Source organism: Corticium candelabrum, chromosome 4 (genome assembly GCF_963422355.1).
Source record: "Corticium candelabrum chromosome 4, ooCorCand1.1, whole genome shotgun sequence".
In the NCBI taxonomy this organism is placed as follows: Eukaryota; Metazoa; Porifera; class Homoscleromorpha; order Homosclerophorida; family Plakinidae; genus Corticium; species Corticium candelabrum.
This window is the reverse complement of record NC_085088.1, coordinates 3,333,420-3,360,764: the sequence shown is the minus strand read 5'-3', so window position 1 is coordinate 3,360,764 and position 27,345 is coordinate 3,333,420. Positions and strand designations below refer to the sequence as shown.

General features: G+C 40.0%; 6 protein-coding genes across 9 annotated transcripts; 2 read left to right on the top strand and 4 right to left on the bottom strand.

Moving 5' to 3' along the window:
- Positions 1-228: 228 nt before the first annotated feature.
- On the bottom strand, positions 229-5,606 carry LOC134178918 (uncharacterized). Its single transcript, XM_062645832.1, has 6 exons — positions 5,554-5,606; positions 4,331-4,394; positions 3,966-4,273; positions 942-1,080; positions 766-863; positions 229-705 (listed from the first exon to the last, which is right to left on the bottom strand). The coding sequence occupies exons 1-6, from the start codon at positions 5,560-5,562 to the stop codon at positions 520-522; spliced, it is 804 nt and encodes a 267-aa protein (XP_062501816.1). The 5' UTR covers positions 5,563-5,606; the 3' UTR covers positions 229-519.
- Positions 5,607-7,222: 1,616 nt separating this feature from the next.
- On the bottom strand, positions 7,223-11,412 carry LOC134179030 (uncharacterized). The gene is made up of 11 exons (XM_062645934.1): positions 11,201-11,412; positions 10,389-11,011; positions 10,066-10,329; positions 9,922-9,991; positions 9,594-9,856; positions 9,367-9,534; positions 9,236-9,304; positions 8,982-9,179; positions 8,688-8,845; positions 8,506-8,618; positions 7,223-7,791 (listed from the first exon to the last, which is right to left on the bottom strand). Exons 7-11 carry the CDS (start codon positions 9,270-9,272, stop codon positions 7,257-7,259), a joined length of 1,041 nt encoding a protein of 346 aa, XP_062501918.1. The 5' UTR covers positions 9,273-9,304; positions 9,367-9,534; positions 9,594-9,856; positions 9,922-9,991; positions 10,066-10,329; positions 10,389-11,011; positions 11,201-11,412; the 3' UTR covers positions 7,223-7,256.
- A 35-nt stretch (positions 11,413-11,447) lies between these two features.
- On the top strand, positions 11,448-14,506 carry LOC134178919 (uncharacterized). Of its 2 annotated transcripts, none has more exons than XM_062645833.1 (11): positions 11,448-11,642; positions 11,704-11,907; positions 12,139-12,185; positions 12,243-12,361; positions 12,445-12,496; positions 12,576-12,614; positions 12,684-12,722; positions 12,780-12,905; positions 13,887-13,980; positions 14,047-14,263; positions 14,335-14,506. In XM_062645833.1, exons 2-10 carry the CDS (start codon positions 11,847-11,849, stop codon positions 14,160-14,162), a joined length of 693 nt encoding a protein of 230 aa, XP_062501817.1. In that variant the 5' UTR covers positions 11,448-11,642; positions 11,704-11,846; the 3' UTR covers positions 14,163-14,263; positions 14,335-14,506. The 2 variants fall into 2 exon arrangements, with proteins under 2 accessions (XP_062501817.1, XP_062501818.1); XM_062645834.1 differs by having other exon boundaries at positions 11,448-11,655; positions 11,745-11,907.
- A 258-nt stretch (positions 14,507-14,764) lies between these two features.
- LOC134178849 (galectin-4-like) lies at positions 14,765-23,240 on the bottom strand. Of its 2 annotated transcripts, none has more exons than XM_062645756.1 (9): positions 23,188-23,240; positions 20,552-20,670; positions 19,730-19,831; positions 19,041-19,118; positions 18,251-18,658; positions 16,003-16,428; positions 15,433-15,574; positions 15,267-15,364; positions 14,765-15,212 (listed from the first exon to the last, which is right to left on the bottom strand). In XM_062645756.1, exons 4-9 carry the CDS (start codon positions 19,116-19,118, stop codon positions 15,036-15,038), a joined length of 1,329 nt encoding a protein of 442 aa, XP_062501740.1. In that variant the 5' UTR covers positions 19,730-19,831; positions 20,552-20,670; positions 23,188-23,240; the 3' UTR covers positions 14,765-15,035. The 2 variants fall into 2 exon arrangements, with proteins under 2 accessions (XP_062501740.1, XP_062501741.1); XM_062645757.1 differs by having other exon boundaries at positions 16,039-16,428.
- Positions 21,967-22,958, top strand: LOC134178926 (uncharacterized). Its single transcript, XM_062645841.1, has one exon. It carries the CDS (start codon positions 22,214-22,216, stop codon positions 22,778-22,780), a length of 567 nt encoding a protein of 188 aa, XP_062501825.1. The 5' UTR covers positions 21,967-22,213; the 3' UTR covers positions 22,781-22,958.
- Positions 23,241-24,369: 1,129 nt separating the features above from the next.
- On the bottom strand, positions 24,370-26,900 carry LOC134178700 (uncharacterized). Of its 2 annotated transcripts, none has more exons than XM_062645583.1 (6): positions 26,833-26,900; positions 26,580-26,742; positions 25,752-26,177; positions 25,168-25,309; positions 24,994-25,091; positions 24,370-24,935 (listed from the first exon to the last, which is right to left on the bottom strand). In XM_062645583.1, exons 2-6 carry the CDS (start codon positions 26,595-26,597, stop codon positions 24,726-24,728), a joined length of 894 nt encoding a protein of 297 aa, XP_062501567.1. In that variant the 5' UTR covers positions 26,598-26,742; positions 26,833-26,900; the 3' UTR covers positions 24,370-24,725. The 2 variants fall into 2 exon arrangements, with proteins under 2 accessions (XP_062501567.1, XP_062501568.1); XM_062645584.1 differs by having other exon boundaries at positions 26,804-26,841.
- Between the last annotated feature and the right edge of the window lie 445 nt (positions 26,901-27,345).

Genomic DNA, 27,345 nt, shown 5'->3' with positions numbered 1-27,345 from the left:
CACGAATAGCGAGGAGCGAGACGGAGACTCTGTGTCTTATTCAATTATGGAGCGGCCAAGATGAGCAAGAAGTTTAGCTATTGAACTCCGTTGTTGCATGTGTGCAACAGTCGCCTGGCAACAGACCTACGACGTCTCGTATACGTTCTACGCATGCATGTGCATAGGCAAGCACAGCAGACCCTAGCCGAGAAGGACCATGCCTAGTGAAGCACAGCATAACTCTTCTCGGCTTCCGTAGGAAAGCCAGTGTAGTTTTTTTAGCATTCAGATACTAGATTTACTGATTTCTACAACTACGAAGAAACCGCGCCAAAACTAGTCTAGGCATCAAACTATACATAGACGTCTAAACACCACAACATAAAATCTCGAACACCATTTTATACACAAACATACACGCATGCATGAGCAAGCACGCAAACTCACACATGCGCACGCACGCGCTTCAAACTAGATGTCAACAGATGTCCTTTGCACACATGCAGTTCTCTACATGATTGTGTAGAAACGACGACGTCATGTCTCGTCACTATTGTAAGCGTTGTAGAAATTAGACTCTTCGCCCGTAACTTGGTCTGGTGTTACAATATCTCCAGATTGGCTAACTCCAATAAAGAAGCCGTTAGTTTTGTTAGACTCAAAAATGTAGTATCCTTCATTGTTTTCTGCGACTTGGAACTTAGCATAGTCGCTATCAGCATCCTGTAATTAACAATAAAGACAATTGAAGTAACATTGACACAATTGGTCACGTGATCATACGGCGTAAAGTCGATTCTCTTTGATTGTCAAAAACCTGTCAGTGAATTGATTGTTTCTTAAGCTGTACGGGTTTTGTTGACCAGTAATCGTAAATCTAGCTACACGCATATAAATGCAATGAAATAGACGATTACTGATTAGAGTTCAGAACAAAGTACTGTACATGTATACGTCACCTTTCTTTCGACTCTTGCTAGCCGTAGTGTCAACAGTTGTTAGATCACCTTTGACCTTTAAATATTTCTTGGAAACAGTTGAAACTCTGCTTGCAATTACGATTACCTCATCACTTAATTCGGAAAGAGTCCACGAACCCTAAACCGCACAACAAATATTGATATCTTCACGCTGCTTATGCAGTGACAATGATGAAACTTTCTGACAAACAACAATCAACAAAACGACAGAGTTTATCTATGTCGTTATCACCCGGTAGGTAGGGTAACTGGGGTCTTTACCCTCAACTGGACGCCCACCAACACGACAGGTAAGTCCCAGAGAGGTACATGTTTCCGTGTAATCCATATGGCGCTAGCTTATCGATATTGATTGCGTGTGCTACGAGGATTTCGCCAGCACGTCCAGTAGATATTATTGACTACACGGAAAGTACTGATCCTCATTGCCAACGATCCTTACGCCAGATCACAGAAACTTCCCATCGACGGAAACAAGTCTACTCTCACAGACATAGCCCAATAGAGAATGAGAAAGAACCAACAGACTCATTTCATTATATTGCTATCGCCACCCGGGATCAAACCCAGGTCATCATGGTATTATGTTGTCATCACCCTCTTGGTAGGGTAGGTGGGTTTTTTACCCTCAACTGGGCGCCCACCAACACGACAGGTAAGCCCCAGAAAGATACATTTTTTCGTATAATCCATATGGCGCTAAAAAGTAACAGGCATAACCTCAATAATAAATTTATTTATATTATAATCGATTATATATTTTGTGCAGCACGAGGAGCCAGCTCTAGACAGAATGCCCAGTGGATATAGATAAATACAAGGAAAGCACTGATCCTCATTGCCAACGATCTCCACGCCAGATCACAGAAACTATGTGTCGTACTCAACCAGATCGGTCTGATTTGTAAAGTCTATTACGAGTACCGGAAGCATACCCTGCTTCAGAAGTACTTAGACCATCACGGCTGTCTAGAAAGAAGACATGACTTTACGAAGGATCCGAGTAAATTCCAGAAGCACTGTTTTCTGTAAGTGCTGCAGATTGTGATGACCTTGAATAATGTCCAGCCACCGTGCAATACCTGCGTGCACTGTGCCCAAGCCTCCCAAGACCACCAGAACCAACATTGTTCCAAAATGCCACACGCGGCTTATCTCCACTCACAAGTCGCTGTACTTTGCCGACTTCTCAGGATGTTTCTTGCCAATGTTGCCATTAGCAGGACAGCTGATATCAATAATATAAGAAGACAGTTGTTTGTCTTCCTATTTCTGAGACAGATGTCTGGACGATTGGCTTTGATCTTCCTGGCAGTGGGAATGGTGGCATCCCACATCATAGTAATGTCATCCGTCTCCACAAGCCTATCAGGATGATGCCGGTACCATCTGCTCTCTACTGGAACCCCAAAATGGCGACAAACATCTCAGTGAATGATGGAGGCCACCTGATTGTGTCGATCAGTGTAGTCCATCGGTGACAAAGCACTACAGCCTGCCACAATGTGGTCGACTGTTTTCAGGCCTGCACTGCACATGCGGCAAGTAGGACTGACATCACGATGTAGAATCTTGCGCTTGTAGTACCGAGTCCGAAGAGCTTGGTCTTGAGCAGCAACAACCAGTCCCTCAGTTACAGTAGGAAGATTCGCTGCCTTTAGCCATCCGTAGGTCCCTTTCATGTTCACAGGCGGTTGCTCAGTGAGACGGCGATACTTTCCGTGCATAGGCTTTCTGCTCCAGGATCGCACACGAAGAGAACTGCAACACGTACGGTAATGTCTCGCATCTGTTTCAAGCGCTTGCTCGAAGCCACCTTCAACCGAGATGGATGAATTCCTGTGTAAGCTCTGCAACTTGTCGTCCGAAGCAAGACTCCTCCGCAGCTGTGCAGTAAAGTGACGAGCCATGCGCTTGATCGAGTGTAGAGATTTTCCGGAGTCACCCCCGTATCATCTGTATATATGAAAGGATCAGAACTGTCTGCAAGGCAACTGTTCAGCCTCACAATACAAGATTGATATGCCGACTCAATCTGTTTTAACCCCCTACCCCCATCACTGCAAGGAGCGTACAGTCGGTCAACGTCTGCAGAAGGATGGTGTTTATTATTATTATTTATTATTATTATTAAAACGCAAACAGTAAACATATGTACAATAACAGCTTTAGTGCTGTACATGTACTGCATGTAAATAGATTTAGACTGCATTCTAGCAGCTGCAAATATATAGTAAACATTAGTGTAATATTGTTATTTGATGAAGTTGGTAACTTTAATTAGGTATTAATTAAACGTACTTTCTTATTTCAGTTTATTCTCGTCCAAACAGAAAAACATTTTCGACTAATGACTTCGATCGAGACAGATAACATGACAGGCCCGGATCCAGATGGGGTTCAGAGGGATAAACCCCTCTTTTATGGAAGAGAGTGCGTATAGCATTGCACCCAGACGTATGGTAAGAAATTTGTATGTGGTGACTGCTGCCTTTGCGCACATTATCCTGTCAGATTGCATTACGGTTTACTTTTGCTACACCTCTTAATTTGAACATTCTAAACTGACTACTCAAGATTATAGGCACACTAAAAGTACAATTGACCATTTTCGTATGTAACGGTTCAATCAATGCTCTTGATTTGTAAAAAAAATTACAAATGATTGCATTATTACATAGTCAGCCTAACAGATAAGTAGTCAAAGTTTAACAATAAATAATTTCAGTAGAAGAGATAAAATAAATTTACGCTTTATGACTGCTAACAGATCACATACACCCTCTTTCAAATAATCATTGATTCGGGCCTGCACGACTTTTCTACTTTTCATATATTGTTTGACAAATGACCCGAGCAATTGCCATCTGCATTTATTTCAATAATTAAATATATCTTTTTGACTTAATTCCAAACATGCATACACAAATACATAAACAAGCATACACACAACGCAACAGCACATGCACGCATACAGTGACACTAACAATTTTTGTAGCTTACTGTTACTAGCACTTGAGTAATCTTAACAGATGAGACTTTATCTCCTGATTGCTGACTGATGCCAAAGCGTTTCACCTCTTGTGGCGGCACTCTGTGCTTGAAGGAATAAAGATGTGTCTCGTTCACTTTGATCTCATATGTTTCTTCTGTGGTTGCTATGGTGAGCAAAAACTTTTCCTCCGTTTGGAATGGAAATGTATCTGCCTTCAGCTGTTTACCCCAAACACCGTCGATATCAGAATTAAAAAAGACAGCGTTTTTAGCAGATTGAGCGCCGATGTGAAGGGCGATTCCGCTGTCGTCTCCTTCTGGAGTCGTAAACAGATCAATATCAAAGTGGAGGACATGATCACGTGATATCACACCGTAGACGTAAACTGTTTTTCCTGGAGCGTTGGTGATATAAGGGCGTGACAATGGTAGACTGACCTGTTGAATAACAACGCTACAGCATACTAGCTAAACATTAGCTGTCACGTTGCTGCAAGGATGTATACAAAAGTTGTTACAAATCACTGTACAGCCCTAGTGCTCAGTACAGTCCAAACGTTAAAGCCATAACAAATAAGAAATAACTAGAATAAGCAATTCTAAAATGTTTTGACTCACACCCGGGATACGTGTATGTCTCCAATAGCGTCGTGGCTATACACTCGTAGCGTTTAGTTAACTCATCAAGTTTGTATTCATTAGCTGTCTTGGCGTATTGGTCCACTAATGTGTGTGTGTGTGTGTGTGTGTGTGTGTGTGTGTGTGTGTGTGTGTGTGTGTGTGTGTGTGTGTGTGTGTGTGTGTGTGTGTGTGTGTGTGTGTGTGTGTGTGTGTGTGTGTGTGTGTGTGTGTGTGTGTGTGTGATCATTTATTAGTACGGTAGGCTTCAGCAACTCGTGAGTAAGTTTTTAGCACCCTTAAATCTCTAAATACGAAAAGGCGTGTTTAGTATAGGCTAGAGACTGCTGGCGAGTGTATAAACGAAATAAACCTCGCTCCGCCCACGAGTTGGCACGATGGCGAAGCCCGAGTGCTCACGAGCTGGGCGCAGCGGGGTGTATTCGTTTATACACTTGACAGAAGGTCCATAAATTACCGGCTTGTAGCACCCAGGTGAGGCGTTGATATCCTTGCACGAACAATTCACATCTTGATAAACCAGTAGCCCCAATTCACATCTTGATAGACCAGTAGCCCCATGCAGGCCGATTTATTGACCGGTCAATATTTAGCGGAAGTGGGATATGTCACTTATTTTAAGCGAATACTGGACACTGATTGGCGCAGACGAAGCTAGGGTGCTACAAATAGCTTAGTAGCTTAATACATATAATAATAAGTATCTAGTAAAAGTGAGACAGAGGCCACACTCTATGTAAATCGGAGAAACCGTGTACGTCCTTGAGACTCTGGAATGTCTCTACGTTGCGCATTTCCATCTAGCAGTAGAAGCTAGCGAAGCTCGTACGAAAGGGCGAAAGTCCAACGGCTGCAGTGGCCATGCATACCGACCACGCCTGCCCATTTTCTGTATAAACTTTTAGACTAATTAGGGCATTGTAATCACGTAACTTCTGGAGTCTACTGTCATTCGTACCTCACTCATCGAAGACGTTCTTTGGCAGACGACCGTTTTGTCTTGAAGCTCAGTTAAAATGTCACGTGATTAGCTATAGCGTCAACGCATGCATGCCAACGACGTAATACGATCTGACGTATGAAACGCCTCTCATGAAATGGAGCATCTAAATATCTTGTCCGTAAAGTAAATTATATACGAATCAAGCAACCCATGCATGCAGCGACGCTTTAATCTTGAAGTCAAGACTAAATTGAAGTTTGTGTCTAATATATATATATATATATATATATATATATATATATATATATATATATATATATATATATATATATATATATATATATATATATATAGCACATTACATCCTTAGGAGAGAGGCGTCAACTTTACTTAGAGGTCTAGAACAGATGTTTTAGTGTATAGCTGTGCATCTACATTTATCATTGATATTTCTGTCACACGTACATTAGCATAAGTAATGCGCATGAATGTCAATGTGGATAGAAGAATGCAAGTGTAGGTTGTGGTCACGCGACATCGACATTACCATTGACGGTTTCTCCTCATTACGGTACGTAAACGTCAATGCAAATTTTTGACATCTAACTAGGTTAAAATCCACTAGCTCCATACCATCATTCTGCTAGCACAATTTCCACGTCTGGAGAGAAAAAGTTTCTTGAGATGTGAGCGGACGCGTATATATATATATATATATATATATATATATATACATATATTAGAATGTTTGGTAGCGTCATGGTAAAAAAGAGCAAATGCAAACTGTGGCGTATTATCTAACCTAGTCATGAGGATATTTGCCTCGGTTGAGAAAGTGGGCGTAAGAAACCGTCTCAGAATTGCCAGAACTATATACATACATAGCTACTAATCAAACATTAAAATTTTTGAAATAATGGGCATGACTTTTGTTGAACAATCATAGAAAATGGAAGTTCGTGTGAGCATGAGACTAGTAGACGTCTATATATTGCACAGTACAAGTCTAGAACGCGTCAGCGACTTTACACTCGTACTGTCGCAGATAATATCCCATGACAGATTCGCGCCGCGAGTTCACAGCGGGTAGCAGAAAATCGCCTCGAATTCGCTTCGATATTCGCCTATTCAGATCGAATTCGAAGCGATTGCAATATCGACGTACTAGCGCGGCCTTATCGCGTGTTGAGAGCGTTGCCTAGTCGAAACGATCTCGTTGTGAAACCGCTTCGAATTCGAACAACTAAAACGTGCCGTAATCGATGATCATGTCGATCTTAATATAGTTATAATTTTGAATTTGTACAATGTTGGGGCTTCACTATTCTAGCTAGAAACCTTGCAGCCGGTTGTAATTAGTCTGCTCATGATCATACAGCCAGCCAGCTGCTATAGGGTATAAGCAATTGCCATGAAATCTAACCATGTGAAAACCCGAGTATACAACACATCCAAATCGTCGTCAAACAGGATAGGACGCCAGTTGTCTATCCTATAGCTATATAGGCTGCATGTCTTCTGATTAATTAATTAACATAATTAATTAAGAGAATGGAGATCTACAGATCATGAAGGGGGTCAACTTTGCACGATTCTACAGTATGGAAGAAGTGCATGTTAACCAACATATACACCAATAATTAAGTTCTTGCAAGCAAAATAACAGTGTTGAATGTGCACACCATCAGATGAAGACCATTTCTTGAGTATTTCACAACTCAATCACACTCAATAATGTTAGGAAATCGAGACACAAAAACACAGCTTGAAACTAACATTTTCATACAGACTACTTGAGCTGTTATGTCTCCTACAGGAATTGCTACCAGGTCCTGAGTCTCTTGAGCAGGAAGTAGATGCTTTTCGATCAGCTCCTGAAGATTACTGTAAGCATCAACAACATCAGTCATGCAGTCATCGTCATTATGCAATAATGGCCACTCATCTAGTTTAAGCTGTTGAATAACAGCAAACTGTTCACATCCAAAAATGATAAAGAGTAATACATAACCAAACAACGGCTGTTCTTCATGACATTCAGTAAATTCAACAGTATAAGAATTTTTCTTTGTCACGTGACTTTTCTTTGATTGTATCACATGACCAGCTAGTTTCAGTCTCCCAACAGTTTTGACAAGTGAACTACAACAAACTTCCTCATTGCCAAGCCTCCTCAAAACAACATTGATTGGGTCAACAAACAGATCTGGTAGACAAAAAACCTTCACAGAATCTTCCAATTCAAAAGGGGACCTAACAAAAACCACAAATAAATAAACAAACTATTCAAAAAAATTCATAAAGAAATCAAGCCGCATACACAACAGAGATCAAACTTCATATACCTCATTCCAATGACATATATATGATGTTATTTAGATTAAGACCGTTGATATTAACTAGAACACATCCCAGTTCTCTTAGAAAACATGCATATATGGGATAACATTTCTGCTACAACAAAAGAATGTTTCGATGTAGAAATCTGATAGCAGAGTTTCTAAATCAGTTTCATCGGTTCCAAAATATTTGATACTGAATCAGAAATGTCAGCAAAATTTCAAACTATTTATTCTTGTGGATTTCAAGGCCACAATTCAATCGAGCCAATAAATATTTCCTAACACTTGATATTCTGTACTACACAAAAATCCAATACTTTAGGTACAAATTTAAAGTTTACGCTGACTGCAGATGAGAACAAAACAGATATAGATGTTCAGGTAGCAACCGATGTCTGACGAATACGTTAGTTGTGACCTGCTAGTACAGCAAAATATAAATTTCAATAGCCCACAACATGCTCACAAGTCACACTCGTACACTCAACAAAGAGATCTGCTTTGCAAATCTTGAGATCTTCAGCCAGTCGCATATAAACAGATAATTTAGAGATGTAGGCAAATGGCAACTTAAATTATCTAATTAGCATTACTATTAATTGATAATTACATTAAGCTTACATACCATATCAGTCCAAATTTTGTAGCCAAACGAACTACAGGTGGTGCTAATAGCTGGTCAGTCAGTGATGGTAGCACATCTGAAATGGTCTTAATGATCATAACAACTGATGCAACCTAAATCCCACACAACAATCACAAGTTACAAACAAGCAGCTTGGTGGGATAATTCACAGTTATGTATACCTGGCTGCAAACAAATCGTGTGCTGTGTACAAACCTTTTAAGAACTCCATTTAGGGATTCATACCAAAAGCAGGAATGACCCCACAAAGCACCCCACTTCTCTACAACATCCGGCAAATGCTGCAGAAGGTGTACTTTCATAGTCACTGCTTTCGTGCCTATATATATAAAGAGAAGGTCAGAGTTCAAAGATAAGATAGATGTATTAGGATGTATGCACTCATTCCGATGAATCAGAGAATCACAGGCATGATATAGCTTAAACACACCAATTAATACGAGATACATGTATACCATATAAAACTTCATAAATTTGATAAAACTTCAGCAGCAGTTTACGAGCCTCTTCTATTTGCTCTCTTGATATATAACTTTGACAAAGCAATCGGCAACCAGTCACCAGCAAAGAAAAATGGACAAAGTATTCTGTTGGGAGAACTCCACGTAAGACAGGCAGTGACCAATGGAATAGCCAGAAGCAAAGCTCATTAGCTGTACAATGTACTGACTTGATGTCAGCCTCAACAAAATTTTAAAGAAGTACCTACATAGTGTGGACTGCAATTGATAAGAATCGGTGGACATATGGAAAGAAGGTGTCTATCCAGAAACACAACCTGTTTCCACAAAGAAATGTCAATCAAAATAGTAACTAAAATAAGACAGGTGATCTCTATACCTTATCACCAATAAAGTATGATTCAGATCGTTGAGTCAACCACATATCAAGAAGTGCCTGAACAATGCCAAGACACACTACATGCATATAATCAATTGTAACATTGTCAACCATGTTGAAACCCGGTGCTGCTATTAAGGGAGAAACCACAGGAAGCATACCACGACACTGCAAAATAATGCATAAAGTAACAACGCAATAAAAAAGAAACAAAAAACTACACGTACTGCTGAGTTAGTTGCTGTTGCAGTTATAACATCTTGTTTCATAGATTCATGCGTTCTTCTCTCTAAAGTGCCATCGTACGGCCAGTACCGATGTAGATGGTCATCTCCTATAGTCATTCCAGGATGGTAACAATAGCAACACGCAGCAATGCCATTAAAATTTTTCATGCACAGTAGCATTGCCCTAGATGGGAGGTCACATGTCACCAAGACAAGCCGAGCTCTACAACGCTGCATTCCTCTAGCAGTCTCAAATAGAGCACCTACATTGCCCATACATAATATGTCAAAAATACTACTAACTTCAACACTCTAACCAAATTCATACCTTCACTTGAAAGCACACCAATTTGCTGGATGAGAGGGTCAAGAAAAGCTTGAATAGGTGGCTTCCCAGGCTGGAACCACAAAGCATACAAGATGACATACTTCAAAGAATACCTTTAAACAGTAAACAAATATACTGACTTACTAATGGCATATATACTAATATGCTGCATACTCTACAGAGATTTAGGCGAGAGCTCATTCACTGTAAGGTATACTGGCCAAAGTGAACCACTTCTCGATGTTTTGGAAATAGAAACTCCATCAGTGTTTAAGGTCAGTGTTATATTCCAAGGTGTCTGGGTGTACCCAATCCTAGTGATATACCTGTAGCTAGCCCCACTGGTGATGTCAGAAAACAGCGATCGCTCCTCAAAATTTCTTAGCAGCTGAGAGCAAAAAGCAGGGTCTGCAATAGAAAGTAAACAATATAATGACAGAAATGACAACTATTATCAGAATGCCTACCACAGAATAACTGTCCAAGAGCAGTTTCAATGCTAAGGACTAGAAACTCAAGAGGTCGACACACACCAAAGCAATCAGGATGTCCAGTGTTGCTCATCCTCTTGCATTATGAAGTCACAGTTAGAGCAAACAAGTCTCTTTTCATATTTAGACATGGCAGATTGCTTTTTCCAGTGAGACTTGAGCCTGTATAGTGATGTAAACATTTTATGCCCTGGAGGAAAGTGAGCAGTAAGAAGCTCGACTATATCTTCAGCAGCCTTCTGAGATATCTTATGGTGAACCAGGAACTCCATTATAAGGACTGCACTCAAATTTAACGTCAATGGACAGCCAGGAAATATTCTTTCATCTGCATCTGTGTCAACATTACCATCACAACTTGCAGACCCATAATTTACTTCAGGCTCTTCCACATCAAACTGAGAGTGGCCAGCAAAGAAATGCTCTGCCCAGTTCCATCTGTCAGATCCTTCTCCTTTGTCAGAATCATTTTGACTACACAAGGAATCAGTGTCTTCATGACAATCTTCAGGTAGACCGGTGCTCTCTTGCTCAATTGAAGATACAGACTCAGTTTCCACTAAGACTGAACACTGACTCAGCATCATCGGGTACATTTTCTACAGACACCACTGACTGATTAATATCAGGTGAACATAGAGATGACTTAAAGTCTCAACATAATAAAGAAACGCCCAGCATATGACTACACGTATACAATTACTCTTGTCTGACAATTAAGATAATCAAATCAATCCATCTCTATAAACAAAAACAACAGTATTCGCATATAAAGACTTACTACCCACCTGCTTCTCTGTTACTGTTGCCAGGTGACCACTGAAGAAAGGAAATGTCTGCTGTCGTCTCATCTTCCAAATTTTCAGAACCTTTTGGTAGTTCCTTTTCTCGATAGATTGCTTCCTCAACTTCAAGTCTCATTCTTCTTGGCATCATCTCCGCGTTCCGAAGATACTCTCTGTAGGGACCACGCTCCCTCCAGACGCCATCATCTAGGAACCTCCCGTATGTGATGTACCTCCCCGTATGTGAAGTTGTCAACTGCCCGTTGGAATGAAGCAACAGCGAATCGGTAGTCGCTCTCGCGTAGTGTTGGTCGGTGATTTCAGATTCCACGTGGTCTTTTGACGTCTTGTGTGTCTTTCAATCTCAATGTCTGCAAAGGATCGAAGAAAGGAAACCCGTCCAGTGCCAACTACGAAGTGGATTCCAATTTGGACGACGCCAGCGGTAAAGTGTAAAGGTATAACGGCTACCTATAATTGTATCTAGAAATATGTTTGTTCTGCAGAAATCGAACACGATCCTGGCATTAAAGTATTGTTTCCCCAGGACAACCAAACTCGAACTGTTTTCAGATCCAAATCTTGGAAATTGAGGAGCGCTAACTGCGACGAAATCGCTTACGGTACTATTACTGTCGGAGATCCAGTAATGGCTTATTGGAGCCCCATGAAGAAGTTTTATGACGCAAGAGTCGTCGAAGTTCCTCGCTGTAAGTTCATAAATTTTATTGTAAATTTTTCGGTTTTTCTCTTCACTACGCGGTTATGTACGTCATCATTCTAAGTAGGTATAGATGCCGTTATCTTGTAATTTTGACATTCTGCGTCAGAAGTACACTGGCAGCTAACAGTGTCTTGCATCCTTGCTGTTTGTAATGAATGTTGTAGCAATTATTCTGTCATATGATCACAAAGTAAACAAACATTGTTTCTTTCTCTAGTGTGCAGTTCAGGGGCAGTCAAGAGACAACTTGAATTAGATACCAAGGTCATACATTTTTGTTTTTAAATAGCTGCAGCTGGTGTCAATTCGTATTTTGAGCAGGAAGTCTCTGAAGTAGTCGAGACAAAAAAAAAGAAGAAGAACAGTGCAGCTGATAAAGCCCAGAGGGAGGCATGTGTCTCAAAAATGCTTCTTTACTCGAAGCTGCAGCTGACTTTGTGGTAAATTTCAATCATAATAATTGATGCATGTGCATTCCTAACTGGTACTTCAGGCAGATTAGTTCTTTTTTTTAAATATTTAGTGCAATGATGATTTGGAAGACTTTATTTGAACCTTTTAGTAAAAGTGGCCAGGTAGTCATATACTTATTACAGCATCAGCATGGTGCATATGTTGGATCCAATTTGACACTAATTGGCTTTTTATGTTCAGACAAAAGAAAACTCAAAGGAGTTACTTGAATCTGGCAAAGTTGGTTGCTTTGCCTTCCTTGATTACCTTGCAGTAATGATTATAATGCTTGTGATTGATTCTGCTTAGTGCCTTGAGATGAGTGATATTGTCTATGGTGAACGTGATGTAAGACTTTTTTTGCTTTAATTTAAACATAAGATTTCTGACTGCTTCTGTTTCTAGCCATCTCCTGAGGAAACAGGCCAAGTTACAATGATGGTTGCACTGCAGTCATTGGAGAAGCATGTGAAGGAGGTCGTTGAGAGAGTATGCAATATTGAAAAAATCCTAAAGGATGCCAAGTCAAAAGTGAGTTTTGTTGCTTTTTAATAGCCAGGCAATTTGTCTTACGTTGTGGCTACTCACACTGAGTTGTTATGGTTTGGCCTAGTAGTGGTGTATGACAATATGTGAGTCTCAAAACACTCTTCTCCTCATCTCGTCCAGTGACTGCTCTAAAGCAGTTTACTGCTTTAAAGTTGATCAGATGCTTGTGAACGATGTAAGACTAGAATCATCACTGCATCGATCATTCTTTCCTAGTATGTAATCAAAATGACCACAAATGACCACCTTTGTTGGCAGTAGTATTCACATTTGTTTTTAGGTGGAGCGTACAGTGGAATGTATACTTTATAGCCAATTTTCTAGGCTGTCTGGTCATCTGTGGTTGTCTTGGTGACATAGAGTAAGACAACGCTTTACAGTAATGCTAGTAGGTTTGCCTCAAATATGTCTTTTTTGAATATTTACCTTACCCTATTCTCGAGCTGCTATGCATTGCAAGGTTAGGGAGGAACTAGGTTGTATGTGAAGTTTCAATTTGCTTTGTCAAAAACATCACATATTTGAAGACTGGGCAAACAACATGCAGCATCAATGTACATCTTACTGTTTTCCAAAGCAATTATACGTACTCATGTAGTACAATAACTTGTTCAAACTGCGTGTTTGCATGGAATTTGTGTTGTGAGTCAGCAAGACGTGTACTTACATGGCAAGTTTGAGGTGTATGGTAAATGCATGCAAGTATTTTATTGCCCACACTTTAGAATTCTTTAACTGCTTTGTTTGAAAAAGATTTGGTGTGGCCATGTATCTGAGCATCCAGAAACAACTCTTACCACCCTGTGTTTTCCTTTGGAGTAGGCTAGCTGATAGTTATCGTGCATGTATCCTCTTCTCTTGAATATTGTAGAGACTATATGACTGCATGTTGGGCTCTATTACAGTACTTAAAATCTGTGATTTTTTACTAGTTGTATAAACTCGCAAATTTCTCTATTGTAGTCTCTTGCTACCCATACTCCAACTGCTGGTGAACAAGTAACACCTCAACAGTATGGCAGTCCGAAGAAGGCAGTGCTTTCTGATGAAACAGCTTGTACGTTACAGATGATATTTCAGTTTTCTTCCAAACACTAATGTTGTTTCATATTTCTGTTCTTAGCAAGTACCGTCCCAGTTGGTGATGTGTCCTGCAGTGTTTTTGTGGACAAAGTAGCACTGAGAAGGGTGGAGCTGAGGTCGGGGCGGAGGAATCAGCTGGCCTTAGGACTTTTTTGACATTGTGTTTGAGCCTGCTGTCTTTGGAGCCTCTACTTGCAACGGTTCACGTGACGGATCAAAACAGTCGCTAGATCCAAAGATACTAGAAGCCATCCGAAGTATGACAGCACGCAAACTGTAGAGTAAATTTTATCAGTCAGCATGATTGTTGTTGCATTTGTTGTCCTAGGTCACTGCTTCAAACTCTTCCCTCTGTCGAAGGAAGAGAATCTCAAAGATTCATGGCAAAAGATGGCTAAGGCCATCACTGACAAATGCCTTGCATGTGGCAAGAAGAACGTTGAATAGAGTAGAGTTGAGACTGGTCAGTTCGATAGTAAAGTATGAGTGAAAACCATTCAAACCTATCGTCACAATTCGCATGCGAGTATTTCCTCGACGTCAAATTCGCTGTGGCTCGAGAGCGAAATCATCGCGACACAGCTGTGAGTTCTCCGCGAGTCCGCCGCCAAATTTTAGTGAATTTGCGACGAAACTTCACAATGAATACGCTTCGACTCGCCATCGACAAGGAACGATCTCGCGGCGCTTTTGTCTCGATCTCGAAGCGTCACTAACGCGAGAAACGTAATAGATATGCAGCTGATTCGCCGCGGCATTCTGTCATGGGATATATTTTATATGCTATAAGACACGCACGCACACACACACACACACACACACACACACACACACACACACACACACACACACACATACACACACACACACACACACACACACACACACACACACACACACACACAAGCACACACACACACACACACACACGCACGCACGCAAATATTCACACTTCGAACTATAGATGTCAACCAATGTTTGCACCCAGTTCTCTACATGTACTTGCAGAGACCACGTGCCGTCTCAATGTTAGTTAGTGTACCCATTGTAGAAATTGGATTCTTCGCCCTCTACTTCGTCTGGTAGTACAATATCTCCTGATTGGCTAACGCCAATATAGCTTCCCTCCGTTTCGGTAGACTCAAAAATGTAGTATTCTTCATTGTCTTGTGTGACTTTGAACTTAGCATAGTCACTCTCAAGATCCTGAAATTAACAATATATAAAGACAGTTAAAGAAACATGGTCACGTGGTCATACGGCGTAGAGTTGATTCTCTTTGATTGTCAGGTACTTGTCAGTATATTTATTGTTTCTGAAGCTGTACGGATTTTCGTAACCAGTAATCGTAAATTGAACTATACGTAATGAAATAGACGATATATAGTGATCAGAGTTATTGGTTCGTATAGTTCGTATAAGTCACCTTTATCTTGTGATGTGCTATCGGTAGTGACAACAGTTGTTTGATCACTCTTGACCTTTATGTATTTGTTGGAAACAGTTGAAGCAGCTCTGCTTTCGAATACTATTATCTCACCTTCTAGTGAAGAAAGAGTCCAGGAACCCTATATAGGCAGCAAAACAAATATTGATATCTTTACGCTACTTGGTGACAATGATAAAATTTTCTGACAAAACAACTAGACAAAATGACAAAATATGTATTAATACTATTATTAGTGCTGTACTGCACGTAACTGTAAATTAATATATTTAGACTACATTTTAACATGCACGTGTATTGTTAACCGTACCATATCTCTCTAGATAAAGTTTTATAGCTTTAGGTATTCTAATGGCTTCAATGAAGACGTATAACATGACCTTTTTACCTTTCATATTTTGTTTTACAAATGTTCTCAGCTGCATATATTTTAATAATTAAATAAATTTAAGTTGACATCATTCCAAACATGTAGACATGCATACAGGAAATATATGAACAAACATACACGCCACGCAAAAGCGCACACTAATAATTTTCGCAGCTTACTGTTACTAATAATCGAGTAATCCTGACATATAATACTTCATCTTCTGATTGTTGACTAATGGCTAAGCGTTTCACATCTTGTGGCTGCACTCTGTGGTTGAAGGAATAAAGATGTGTCTCGTTCACTTTGATGTCATACGTTTCCTTTGTGGTTGCTATAGTGAGCAAAAACTTTTGTTCTGCTTGGAATGGAAATGTATCTGCCTTCTCCTGTTTGCCATACACGCCCTCGATCTTAGAATTAAAAAAGACAGCGTTTACAGCAGATTGAACGCTGATGTGAAGGGCGATTCCGCTGTCGTCTCCTTCTGGAGTCGTAAACAGATCAATATCAAAGTGGACCGGATCGTGTAATATCACACCGTAAACGTAAACGGTTTTTCCTGGAGCGTTGGTGAGATAAGGGCGTGACAATGGGAGACTGACCTGTTGAATAAGAACGTACAGCTTATTAGCAAAATGGGATGTTAGAGGCTGCTGCAGTTGGATGTACAAGAGCTGTCACAAACATATCGTATACAGTCGGTCCTAGTACTCAAACGTTCGACATAAAACAAATATTCATCAATTTTGAAATAATTTATTTTATTAATTACATAAGAAAGTTCGTAGATACACACACATCCGTGTATACATATAGTATGCATCGTAGGTTAAAATAATTTGCAATTGCAATAAATACAAATCAGGCCTTGCAAACCACAAAGTCATTAACTAAAGACCTTGACCTACAAACAGACAAACAGACAGACAATAAACAATAAACTTTCCAAACTATATAGAGATGAAGAAGGAAGAAACAATCCCTCAGATTTTAAAACACATTGGAGAAGACGCTTGTCAGTACAACTTCAGCGTTGCAATGCCTCGGTGTTGGCTAGAAAGATGATCAGAGTAACATATGGACAGAATACTGACCAGAGTTTAGATGTTGTTCAACTTTCAATTCAGTAAACTAAATTTCGGTTTGTAGGCTCCGTAGGGGAGCTTTTTAATGCTAATTGTTATTTGTGTAATTGTAATTGTAGTTGTGACACTTGTTGTTCATTAGCTGTTACTTTAGTTTCACCTGTATTAGCTTTGATGTATAAAAATATATGAAAATTTGACAGACAGACAGACAGACAGACAGACAGACAGACAGACAGATTATTTTATTGTTACAGATCCTGAACTTGTACACATTCTAAACTTCTATGATGAACCAGTCCTTCACAGCGAAATACTCTAAAACATTAGTGGACTTGGATCTGTACATTAAAGTCAAAAAGCTTGTCCATGTCATTCTTTGTTTCTGAAACTTTTGACACTTTTTGAGGATTACTTTTGCGTTGTATCTTTGAAGAACCAAAGAGAAGCGTTTCCTCCAAAAAGTTTTGAATTGTTCTGTACTACGAAAGGGGTCTTCCTCAATACGGCTGCACTGTTTTGAGAGAGTGTGTAAAAAGGCATCGGCTTGCAGACCCCATCACCAAAGTGCTCAAACACTAGTGGGATACATTTCGATGACGTTCCTCCTGGTAGAATTTCTCCTGTGTACTTATTGGTCTTCTTCTTTTCTCTTGTGCGGTCAGCAAACCCATCCTCCTTGCTGGATCGTTTTAGAATGCCTTGACTCCATGGGTGTGCCAATGATATGTCGACATCTAGATTTTGTCCTGATTCCGCATCAAAGAATGTAATTTCTGGGCGATCCTTAGTGTTGACGATAGATTTCTTGGTTCTTTCTCTACAGACAGACAGACATGCAGACAGGCAGACATAAAGACAGACGGACAGACATACAGACAGACAACCAGACAACCAGACAGACAGACAGACAATATATTCTCAACAAATTCTACTTGTACATATGCTAAAAATTTAATCAGTCCTTGCATACAACAAAGTCATTAACTAATGGACTTGACCTACATACATACATACATCCATCCATCCATCCATCCATCCATCCATACATACATACATACATACAGACAGACAGACAGACAGACAGACATACATACATACAGACAGTTGCTCGATTCATGTTTCAAATATATGTATTGGACAGACAGACAGACAGACAGACAGACAGACAGACAGACAGACAGACAGACAGACTAACAGACAGACAGACAGACTAACAGATAGACAGGGCAGACAAACGGACGGGCGGACAGACAAAACACATTACACACACGCACACATTGTACACACGCGAATCTCTACACGCAAACACTTCTCTACTAACTGTACAGTATCTTACATTCGCCAGCGCAGTTAGGTTTCCAATGCATGGAGCTTGATTGATACCAAAGCGTATCACACATTGTAGCGGCAACGGGTGGACAAAAGAATGTAAAAGCGTTCCATTCACTTTGACTTCGTAAGTTCTAGTTGTCGTTGTGATGGTGAGTAGAAATCTCTTTCCACTTTCAAACGGAAACGCGTCTGCTGTTATCACCCTTCCCCAGCATCCGTTTCTCCTAGAATTTAAAATAACGGCCTTTGCATCAAATTGAACGCCAATGCGGAGAGCGACATCGCTGTTGTCTCCTGCTGGACTTGTGTAGAGATTGATATCAAAGTTGCAGGAGTCGCAAGGTACGTGACCGTGAACGTAGATACTGTTTCCTGGACGAATGGTGAGAAGACGAGACAATGTTGGACAGACCTGTTAACAATATTAGACAGTTGAATAGCCACAATGTCGAGTCTCCTTTTATAATTATTCTGACAATAAAGTAGCGTGTTAAGTAGTACTCAACTAGCGCACACTAAACAGTTTTTATTGACTAAAATTTGCGATTGCAATTGAATATGCGCACTAGCAACTCGAATATGTGATGCGCAATAGTCTATGGTAAATATATATTGAATTGAGTACAAGAATTATAATTACTTTACCCTAGACAGGAAGTCTAGACGCTGATGGACGAACGACGAAAGGTTTTTGGAAGGTAGTCCGACAATGGCCCGAACCGGTTAATTCCGCCGCCCACAAACTAGACGTTCTATTAATAAATTTTGTGTTCACAAACATAATAACACCTTACGTTATGACAAGCTGCTTTTCCAGTAGTTACGAGAGTAATGATGATGATGATAGCAAACGAAAGGAAAGTAGTCTTCATCTGCACGACGTAAACATTAGTTAATATTATCGCAAAGCGGTGCTAAGTTAGCTAATTAATACTTTGTAGATCTGCATGTGAACGCCGCAATAATAAAACTTTATATTAAAGTGGGTAGATGCATTGATATTAATTATCCCAATATCAGCCCACTAGCAATTAATATAAATTATGCGAGTGTAGATATCTTGTGTCAAAAACCTGGAACCCAATGCCACTAATTCTCTCATTTTAGTAACAGTCAAAATCAAAAAGCAATTACACGTGCTACAGGTCAGGTCTATGGAAAGGAGACAGCTGATAAGAGACGGGTACATGTATAAGCAAACTGTTCGTTGTGCGCGTGCGCAAAAATATCATTCTACACTAAATCCTAAAACACTTCTACTGTACGTTGCAGACACAATTGAACTGAAACAAACTAAAGAAATATCTATAAGCACAAAATGTTCTCTATCATGTCACTGGAGCGGATGCGTGGGCCGCACCTACAACACTTGTGCATTGTACTGTAATCTATTGTGTACACTCTATACTAACAGGAAGTTCCGAACCATGATCTGCGTATTGGATTTAGTAGCGTGCGCACATTTAAGTTTTAAGTAACTCACGTTCTTTCTGCGTTCGCGAAGAATTCGTGCTGTAGGCACTTGCTGTGGCCCAACCAAAAGACGTCACGTGAGTATTAAAACATTCCCGGATGTTGTATTATTCTAGTTTCCAAATAAACATACAATTATTCTAGACTATACACTTGTACAGTACTAATTTTAATCAAACATATAATCGAATATGTAGAATACATGTAACTTCTGTTTACGACTTTAGTTATACGTATATAGCTGGCTTGGCTTCTAATTTTAATAGTAGCAAACACATCAACAATTGCCATTTAAATTGGCTACTTAAATCGGGATATTCAACTGGTATTCTTATGAGATATTTCAAGTTCTCTCTGTCAGACAATTCCGAGTCTTAGTTGTGATGTCTGCTAGTGGAAGACATGGTATTAGACCCAATTAATATCAATACAAAGAGTGAGCGTTGCCTTACAGTACCATTTTTGAATAATTTTCTACCAATCTAAATTTCCGTATAAAACCCTGAGTATAATTTCTTAACTAAAACATAAATGAATACGAAAAGCCATTGAACAATCTCGATCAGACTGTCAGTTTCCTGCACCGTATTGCGCAAATCGGTGCTAAATATATTGTGCAAGCCTGCCGTTCGTGCACACAACATTAATAAAGGCTACTAAGCTTACGCCAATCAAGCTTTCTGTAACTAGACTACACACATGCATGCACTCATTCGGACTTCGCACTAATTACTCGCTAGGTCTAACACGCACCCGGCTATTTACGCGAGCTAGCAATCGCGGGCAGGTGCAAAACGATCTTTATTGTAACTGTTGTAGAAGTTTGACCTACATTGGTAGGGTTTGACTTCACTTGGTCGCATGATCTCGCCTTTGTCGTCGACGCCGATGTAGTCTTCTTGATCACGTACAGACTGAATCTTGAAGTAATTGGTAATTGTTTGCATGACCCTAAAATATGTAACATTTGGATAATCCGGATTGTCAGAACCCTGTTATTATAAAGTAAAAACAAAAAGATAAAAAATAAATTTATTAATTGAGTAATAGTATGCGGCCATACAAGAGTCAGATTATCTTCTCCAATTGTCAAAAAATTGTCATCATATGACGTTTCTTAGGCTCCATACATCAGACTCATAGGTATCGTTTCTTGACATTCTGAATTGAGCTAGACGTAATGAGATGGACGATTGCTGAACAAGGAGTATAGAATCGCGTATAGATACGTAAACGTATGTGTGTATACCTATTTTCCCAATGCGAGGACTAGTGACGATCGTTGTACTATTTTTTAGGTGCAACTCTGCTCATCATTATAAATTTTTTACCATCTAGTGAGTCGGAACTCCACGCAACCTGAGGTCAATTGGTTTGTTTAACTGTTAGGTATACATGTACTGTTGAGTTTGATTTAGATGGGTATTTCTAACAAACCAACAAACAAAGAAAGTGTGCACAGACAAGACAGACAGTCAGAAGGACAAACAGACCGACAGACACACAGACAGACAGACACACAGACACACAGATAGACAGACAGACACTCGGACAGACAGACACTCGGACAGACAGACACTCGGACAGACAGACAGACATACAGACATACAGACATACAGACATACATACATACATACATACATACAGACAGACAGACAGACAGACAGACAAACAGACAGACAGACAGACAGGAACACCAATTGGGAAACGTGAATATGTTGCACGAGCATGTTCCACTATTGCAGAAAAAGGGAATGATCTTTGTAGACAGCTTGTCGACTTGGATAATGTGCAAGCATCCATGTTGCTTCTTAGATACTGTCATACCACACGGCTAAATCACTTAGCAAGAGGAACGTGTCCAGAAACACTGGCACAGGCAGCTACTATCCACGACAAGCAAACAAAATCTACCTTCTCTTGTTTGCTAGGAAATGTTGACATCACTGGAAATATGTGGAAGCAAGCAACATTGCCAGTAAGACTAGGAGGTTTTGGTATGACTTCCCTAAACGAAGTGGCACCCTTTGCTTTTGTTGCCAGCTGGGCACATTCTCTTAAGCTATTGCCTGATCGCTTTCCTGCTCTTCAAGATCAAGTCAACTCTTTAGTGACATCATCTAATCATGCGAGTGATATTGGGCTAACTTTAGAACACCATCTCAAAGATATTTCAACGTTGTCAGATTTGTTGCCTAACACAAAAAAGTTGCAACATCGTCTAACAACAGAATTTGTACAATCGAAAGCAGATCAGTTGATTGAAACTGGTTCTAACCGAGATGCAGCACGATTGCGTTCAATTAGAGGTAAAGGAGCAGGAGCATGGTTAGATTCCATTCCATCTTCAGAGAAGTTTGCACTTTCATCTGGCAATTTTGTCTTGGCGGCTTCTCTCAGATTGGGTCTACCTTTGTCTTTACCACCTTGGGCCACTAAATGTGAATGTGGAAAGTCACTAGATGTCGAAGGATACCATTTACTAACATGCAAAATGGGTGGAGGCCCAGTTTGGTCTCACAATTCTGTTGTTTTGTGCTGGTCTGAATGCATGAGCAGTCTACAATGCCAGCATCAAATTGAACCAAAAGATAGATATACAACATCCAACAATAGAGCAGACATTGTTGTGTTTGACTCAACATGTGGGGGAAATGTCGAGCTTGATGTGGCCCTTGCTCACCCCTGGAGCCAGGACATTCTGCGAAGTGCAGCAACTACGGATGGAGCTGCAGCAAGAAGAAGAGAAGACATCAAACATAACAAATATTCTCAAGAGCAGTTGCCTGGAGGGTACACTCCTACCCTTATTCCACTAGTTTTCGAGCACTTTGGTGGGTGGGGAGAAGAAGCATCAACGTTCCTCAATAAACTTTCCAAACTATATAGAGATGAAGAAGGAAGAAACAATCCCTCAGATTTTAAAACACATTGGAGAAGACGCTTGTCAGTACAACTTCAGCGTTGCAATGCCTCGGTGTTGGCTAGAAAGATGATCAGAGTAACATATGGACAGAATACTGACCAGAGTTTAGATGTTGTTCAACTTTCAATTCAGTAAACTAAATTTCGGTTTGTAGGCTCCGTAGGGGAGCTTTTTAATGCTAATTGTTATTTGTGTAATTGTAATTGTAGTTGTGACACTTGTTGTTCATTAGCTGTTACTTTAGTTTCACCTGTATTAGCTTTGATGTATAAAAATATATGAAAATTTGACAGACAGACAGACAAACAGACAGACAGACAGACAGACAGACAGACAGATTGTTTATTTAAACGTTTACTCTACTGATAGCAAGCGCTAACTTTATGCAAAAAAATAACAGTCAATGGACAAAATGTTAAATGTCTCAATCATAGGTACAGTTGCCATGCATAACGACCACGTCTGCCCATTTTCTGTATAAACTTTTAGGCTAATTAAGGCATTGTGATCACTTAACTTCTGGAATCTACTGTCATACGTACCTCACTCATCGAAGACGTTCTTTTGTAGACGACCGTTTTGTCTTGGAGCTCAGTTAAAATGTCACGTGATTAGCGATAGAGCCAACGCATGCTAGCCTCGAACTTCCAGACCAGAGAGCGCGCGAAGCACGAGAACTCTAGTCTGGACCAAGTCGATACTAAAATGATTTCAGAAAAGCCTTCTAAACCAATCAGCTCCTTACAACCGGAATGTCGGTTGTAAATTCTGATTGGTTTAGCAGTAATTGGTTAGGCTATGTGCACTAACGCTGATTGTGCGCGTGTGAAATCCTCGTGGGCGACTATGTGTACGCCAGAGCCATGATGAAGACTCTAGTGCACGCACACATCTTAGTTTTAGTTTCAGCTTTAGTTGTTTGATATTTTCAAGCCTGCGGTGACAGGACATGCACAGCAGCGTCGCTAGACCATCATCTTTGACAACTGGTCGAGCGGTTAGACTAGCTAGCGGCCTGCCGAAGAATCAAAGAGTCGTGGTTTCATGCCATCCAACAAGATATCGCAGCAGACACGGCAGACGTCTCTTCTTTGTTCGTGAGATCTCATGGCATTTACAAATGATGTGTTGATCTAGGTAAAACAATCTTGTGCTGTTAATCTAGGTAAAACAATCTTATGCTGTTAGACTTGTTTGTTTTTGATATAGCACATTACATCCTTAGGAGCGAGGCGTGAACTCTACTTAGAAGGTCTAAAACAAATGTTTTAGTGTATAGCTGTGCGTCTACATTTATCATTGATATTTCTGTCATACGTACACTTGATTGGTCATTAGCGTAAGTAATGCGCATGAATGTCAATACGGATAGGAGAATGCAAGTGTAGGTTGTGGTCACGTGACATCCACATTACCATTGACGGTTTTCCCTCATTAGGGTACGTGAACGTCAACGCAAATATTGGACATCTAACTTAGTTAAAATCCACAAGCTCCATACCATCATGCTGCTAGCACAATTTCCACGTCTGGAGAGCAAAAGCTTCTTGAGATGTGGGCAGACGCGTATTAAAACGTTTGGTAGCGTCATGGTAAACAAGAGCAAATGCAAACTGTGACGTATTATCTAAACTAGGCATGAGGATGTTTGCCTCGGTTGAGAAAGTGGGCGTAAGAAACCGTCTATAGAATTGCCAGAACTTACATACACAGCTACTAATCAAACATTGAAATTTTTGAAATAATGGGCATGACTTTTGTTGAACAATCATAGAAAATGAAAGTTCGTGTTAGTATGAGATTAGTAGACGTCTGTATATTGTACAGTACATGTCTAGAACGCGTGAGCGACTTTACACTCGTACTGTCGCAGATATATTTTATATGCTATAACAGACACACACACACACACACACACACACACACACACACACACACACACACACACACACACACACACACACACACACACACACTCACCACCAACAACAATAACAACAACAAACTAACACAAACAGACACACACGCACACATTCACACTTCGAACTATAGATGTCAACCGATGTTTGCATCCAGTTCTCTACATGAACTTGCAGAGACCACGTGCCGTCTCGATGTTAGTGTACCCGTTGTAGAAATTGGATTCTTCGCCCTCTACTTCCTCTGGTGGTACAATATCTCCTGATTGGCTAACGCCAATATAGCTTCCCTCCGTTTCGTTAGACTCAAAAATGTAGTATCCTTCATTGTCTTGTGTGACTTTGAATTTAGCATAGTCAGTCTCAAGATCCTGAAATTAATTAACAATAAATAAAGACAATTAAAGAAACATGGTCACGTGGTCATACCGCATAGAGTTGATTCTCTTTGATTGTCAGGTACTTGTCAGTAAATTTATTGTTTCTGAAGCTGTACGGATTTTCGTAACCAGTGACCGTAAATCGAACTATACGTAATGAAATAGACGATATATAGTGATCAGAGTCATTGGTTCGTATAGACACAGAGTTCGTATAAGTCACCTTTAGCTTGTGATGTGCTATCGGTAGTGACAACAGTTGTTTGATCACTGTTGACCTTTATGTATTTGTTGGAAACAGTTGAAGCAGCTCTGCTTTCGAATACTATTATCTCACCTTCTAGTGAAGAAAGAGTCCAGGAACCCTATATAGACAGCAAAACAAATTAATGATATCTTTATGCTACTTGGTGACAATGATAAAAATTTTCTGACAAAACAAATAGACAAAATGACAAAGTATGTATTATTACTATTATTAGTAGTGTACTGCACGTAACTGTAAATAAATATATTCAAACTACATTTTATCATGCACGTGTATTGTTATAATTAACCGTACCATATCTCTCTAGATAAAGTTGGTATAGTTTTAGATATTCTAATGGCTTCAATAAAGACGAATAACATGACCTTTTTACCTTTCACCTTTTTGTTTTACAAATGTCCTCAGCTTCATATATTTTAATAATTAAATAAATTTAAGTTGACATCATTTCAAACATGTAGACATGCATACAGGAATTATATGAACAAACATGCATACACGCCACGCATAAGCGCACACTAATAATTTTCTCAGCTTACTGTTACTAATAATCGAGTAATCCTGACAGATGATACTCCATCTTCTGATTGTTGACTAATGGCAAAGCGTTTCACATCTTGTGGCGGCACTCTGTGCTGGAAGGAATAAAGATGTGTTTCGTTCACTTTGATGTCATATGTTTCTTCTGTGGTTGCTATGGTGAGCAAAAACTTTTGTTCTGTTTGGAATGGAAATGTATCTGCCTTCATCTGTTTACTCCAAACACCGTCGATATCAGAATTAAAAAAGACAGCGTTTTTAGCAGATTGAACGCTGATGTGAAGGGCGATTCCGCTGTCGTCTCCTTCTGGAGTCGTAAACAGATCAATATCAAAGTGGACCGGATCGGGTAATATCACACCGTAGACGTAAACGGTTTTTCCTGGAGCGTTGGTGATATAAGGGCGTGACAATGGTAGACTGACCTGTTGAATAAGAACGTAGAACTTATTAATTAGAAATATGGGATATTAGAGGCTGCTGCAGTTGGATGTACAAGTGTTGTCACAAACATATTGTATATAGTCGGTCCTAGTACTCAAACGTTCGCCATAAAACAAATATTTCACAATATTGATGCAGTCTCATATTGCAATCTCACATTACAGTCTCATATTACAGTCTCATCGCCTCATCTTATGGTATCATCGCATGGTCTCATCGCATGGTCTCATCGCCTGATCTCATTGTCTAATTTTGACACAAATGGCACGCCATAGTGGCATGACTGTAAACTGGCAAGGTTGGCCTATTTTCTGTTTTTCAGACGTACACTAGCATATATAGGCATGCATCCTAGTCACAAATTCTAGAGTCTACAATATTACCTCACTGTCTTGACTCATTGAAGAATTGCTTTTTGCAGACGACCACTTTCCTGAAGTTGTTAGAATCCCACGTAATTATCATGAACCAGAGCACACAACGTACGCTAGAGTCTCGTGTCAATCCTCAAGCACTCAAGTATAAATATGTTTTAATCTGACACAACTAAAAATGGAAACAGCGTTAGGTAGTCACATCACCATCCGTCGTAACATTGTTACTGTACTTTATAACTTGCACGAAACTGATCTTTACCTTTCTCTCGGTCACGCAGTTCCAACTGGCTTGCTGTCTATCTATAGCGACCTTGTAATACAATTAACCGGACGTCCGGTTATTTACCGGGTGCATGTCTTGGCGCCGAGATGGCAAACACTTTACATGCTTCTGTTTACAATATGACGCTGGCACTCGTGCGTCGCGCATGTTGCGTCTGAGCGCGTATAGCGACGTTAGCACATTACTAGTGCCACTCCCCTTTAATTAGTCATGAATGATGAAGAAGTCGTCTTGACAAGTTGCTAGATGGGCGTGCACTGCTCAGGAGCGTAGAGTGGCATGAGCTAGACAGCCAACCATTTGTAGGCGAGGTAATAAAATTGTGGACTGTAAATTCGCGTGAGGACCAAAGCTTTAGAAATAGTATATGCACCGCGCCCTTTTTTCCAGTCTGGATCTGCCACTGATTCTACCATATCGGTCAATTAGGAGTCTATAAAAGTGGGCGTGTCCATAAAATGGTCATGTCTCGTAACATCGTGAAGTTTA

What these genes read in the sequence shown, in the direction of transcription:
- LOC134178700 (XM_062645583.1), bottom strand. An exon ending in TTACTCGATTATTAGTAACA is followed by an intron (nt 25,310 to 25,751) that starts GTAAGCTGAGAA and finishes CTGTCTATATAG; the next exon opens with GGTTCCTGGACTCTTTCTTC. An exon ending in TAGCACATCACAAGCTAAAG is followed by an intron (nt 25,092 to 25,167) that starts GTGACTTATACG and finishes CATTACGTATAG; the next exon opens with TTCGATTTACGGTCACTGGT.
- LOC134178919 (XM_062645833.1), top strand. Translation starts at nt 11,847, where the DNA reads ATGGCTTATTGGAGCCCCATGAAGAAGTTTTATGACGCAAGAGTCGTC. An exon ending in TTGTCTATGGTGAACGTGAT is followed by an intron (nt 12,723 to 12,779) that starts GTAAGACTTTTT and finishes TTCTGTTTCTAG; the next exon opens with CCATCTCCTGAGGAAACAGG. An exon ending in GCTTTCTGATGAAACAGCTT is followed by an intron (nt 13,981 to 14,046) that starts GTACGTTACAGA and finishes TTCTGTTCTTAG; the next exon opens with CAAGTACCGTCCCAGTTGGT.
- LOC134178918 (XM_062645832.1), bottom strand. An exon ending in TTACTCAAGTGCTAGTAACA is followed by an intron (nt 1,081 to 3,965) that starts GTAAGCTACAAA and finishes TGTGCGGTTTAG; the next exon opens with GGTTCGTGGACTCTTTCCGA. An exon ending in TAGCAAGAGTCGAAAGAAAG is followed by an intron (nt 864 to 941) that starts GTGACGTATACA and finishes ATATGCGTGTAG; the next exon opens with CTAGATTTACGATTACTGGT.
- LOC134178849 (XM_062645756.1), bottom strand. Translation starts at nt 19,118, where the DNA reads ATGAAGACTACTTTCCTTTCGTTTGCTATCATCATCATCATTACTCTC. An exon ending in TTACTCGATTATTAGTAACA is followed by an intron (nt 15,575 to 16,002) that starts GTAAGCTGCGAA and finishes CTGCCTATATAG; the next exon opens with GGTTCCTGGACTCTTTCTTC. An exon ending in AAGAGAATCAACTCTACGCC is followed by an intron (nt 15,213 to 15,266) that starts GTATGACCACGT and finishes TGTTAATTTCAG; the next exon opens with GATCTTGAGAGTGACTATGC.
- LOC134178926 (XM_062645841.1), top strand. Translation starts at nt 22,214, where the DNA reads ATGGGTGGAGGCCCAGTTTGGTCTCACAATTCTGTTGTTTTGTGCTGG.
- LOC134179030 (XM_062645934.1), bottom strand. Translation starts at nt 9,272, where the DNA reads ATGTCCACCGATTCTTATCAATTGCAGTCCACACTAT. An exon ending in TCAATTGCAGTCCACACTAT is followed by an intron (nt 9,180 to 9,235) that starts GTAGGTACTTCT and finishes TACATTGTACAG; the next exon opens with CTAATGAGCTTTGCTTCTGG. An exon ending in AATTTATGAAGTTTTATATG is followed by an intron (nt 8,846 to 8,981) that starts GTATACATGTAT and finishes TTATATATATAG; the next exon opens with GCACGAAAGCAGTGACTATG.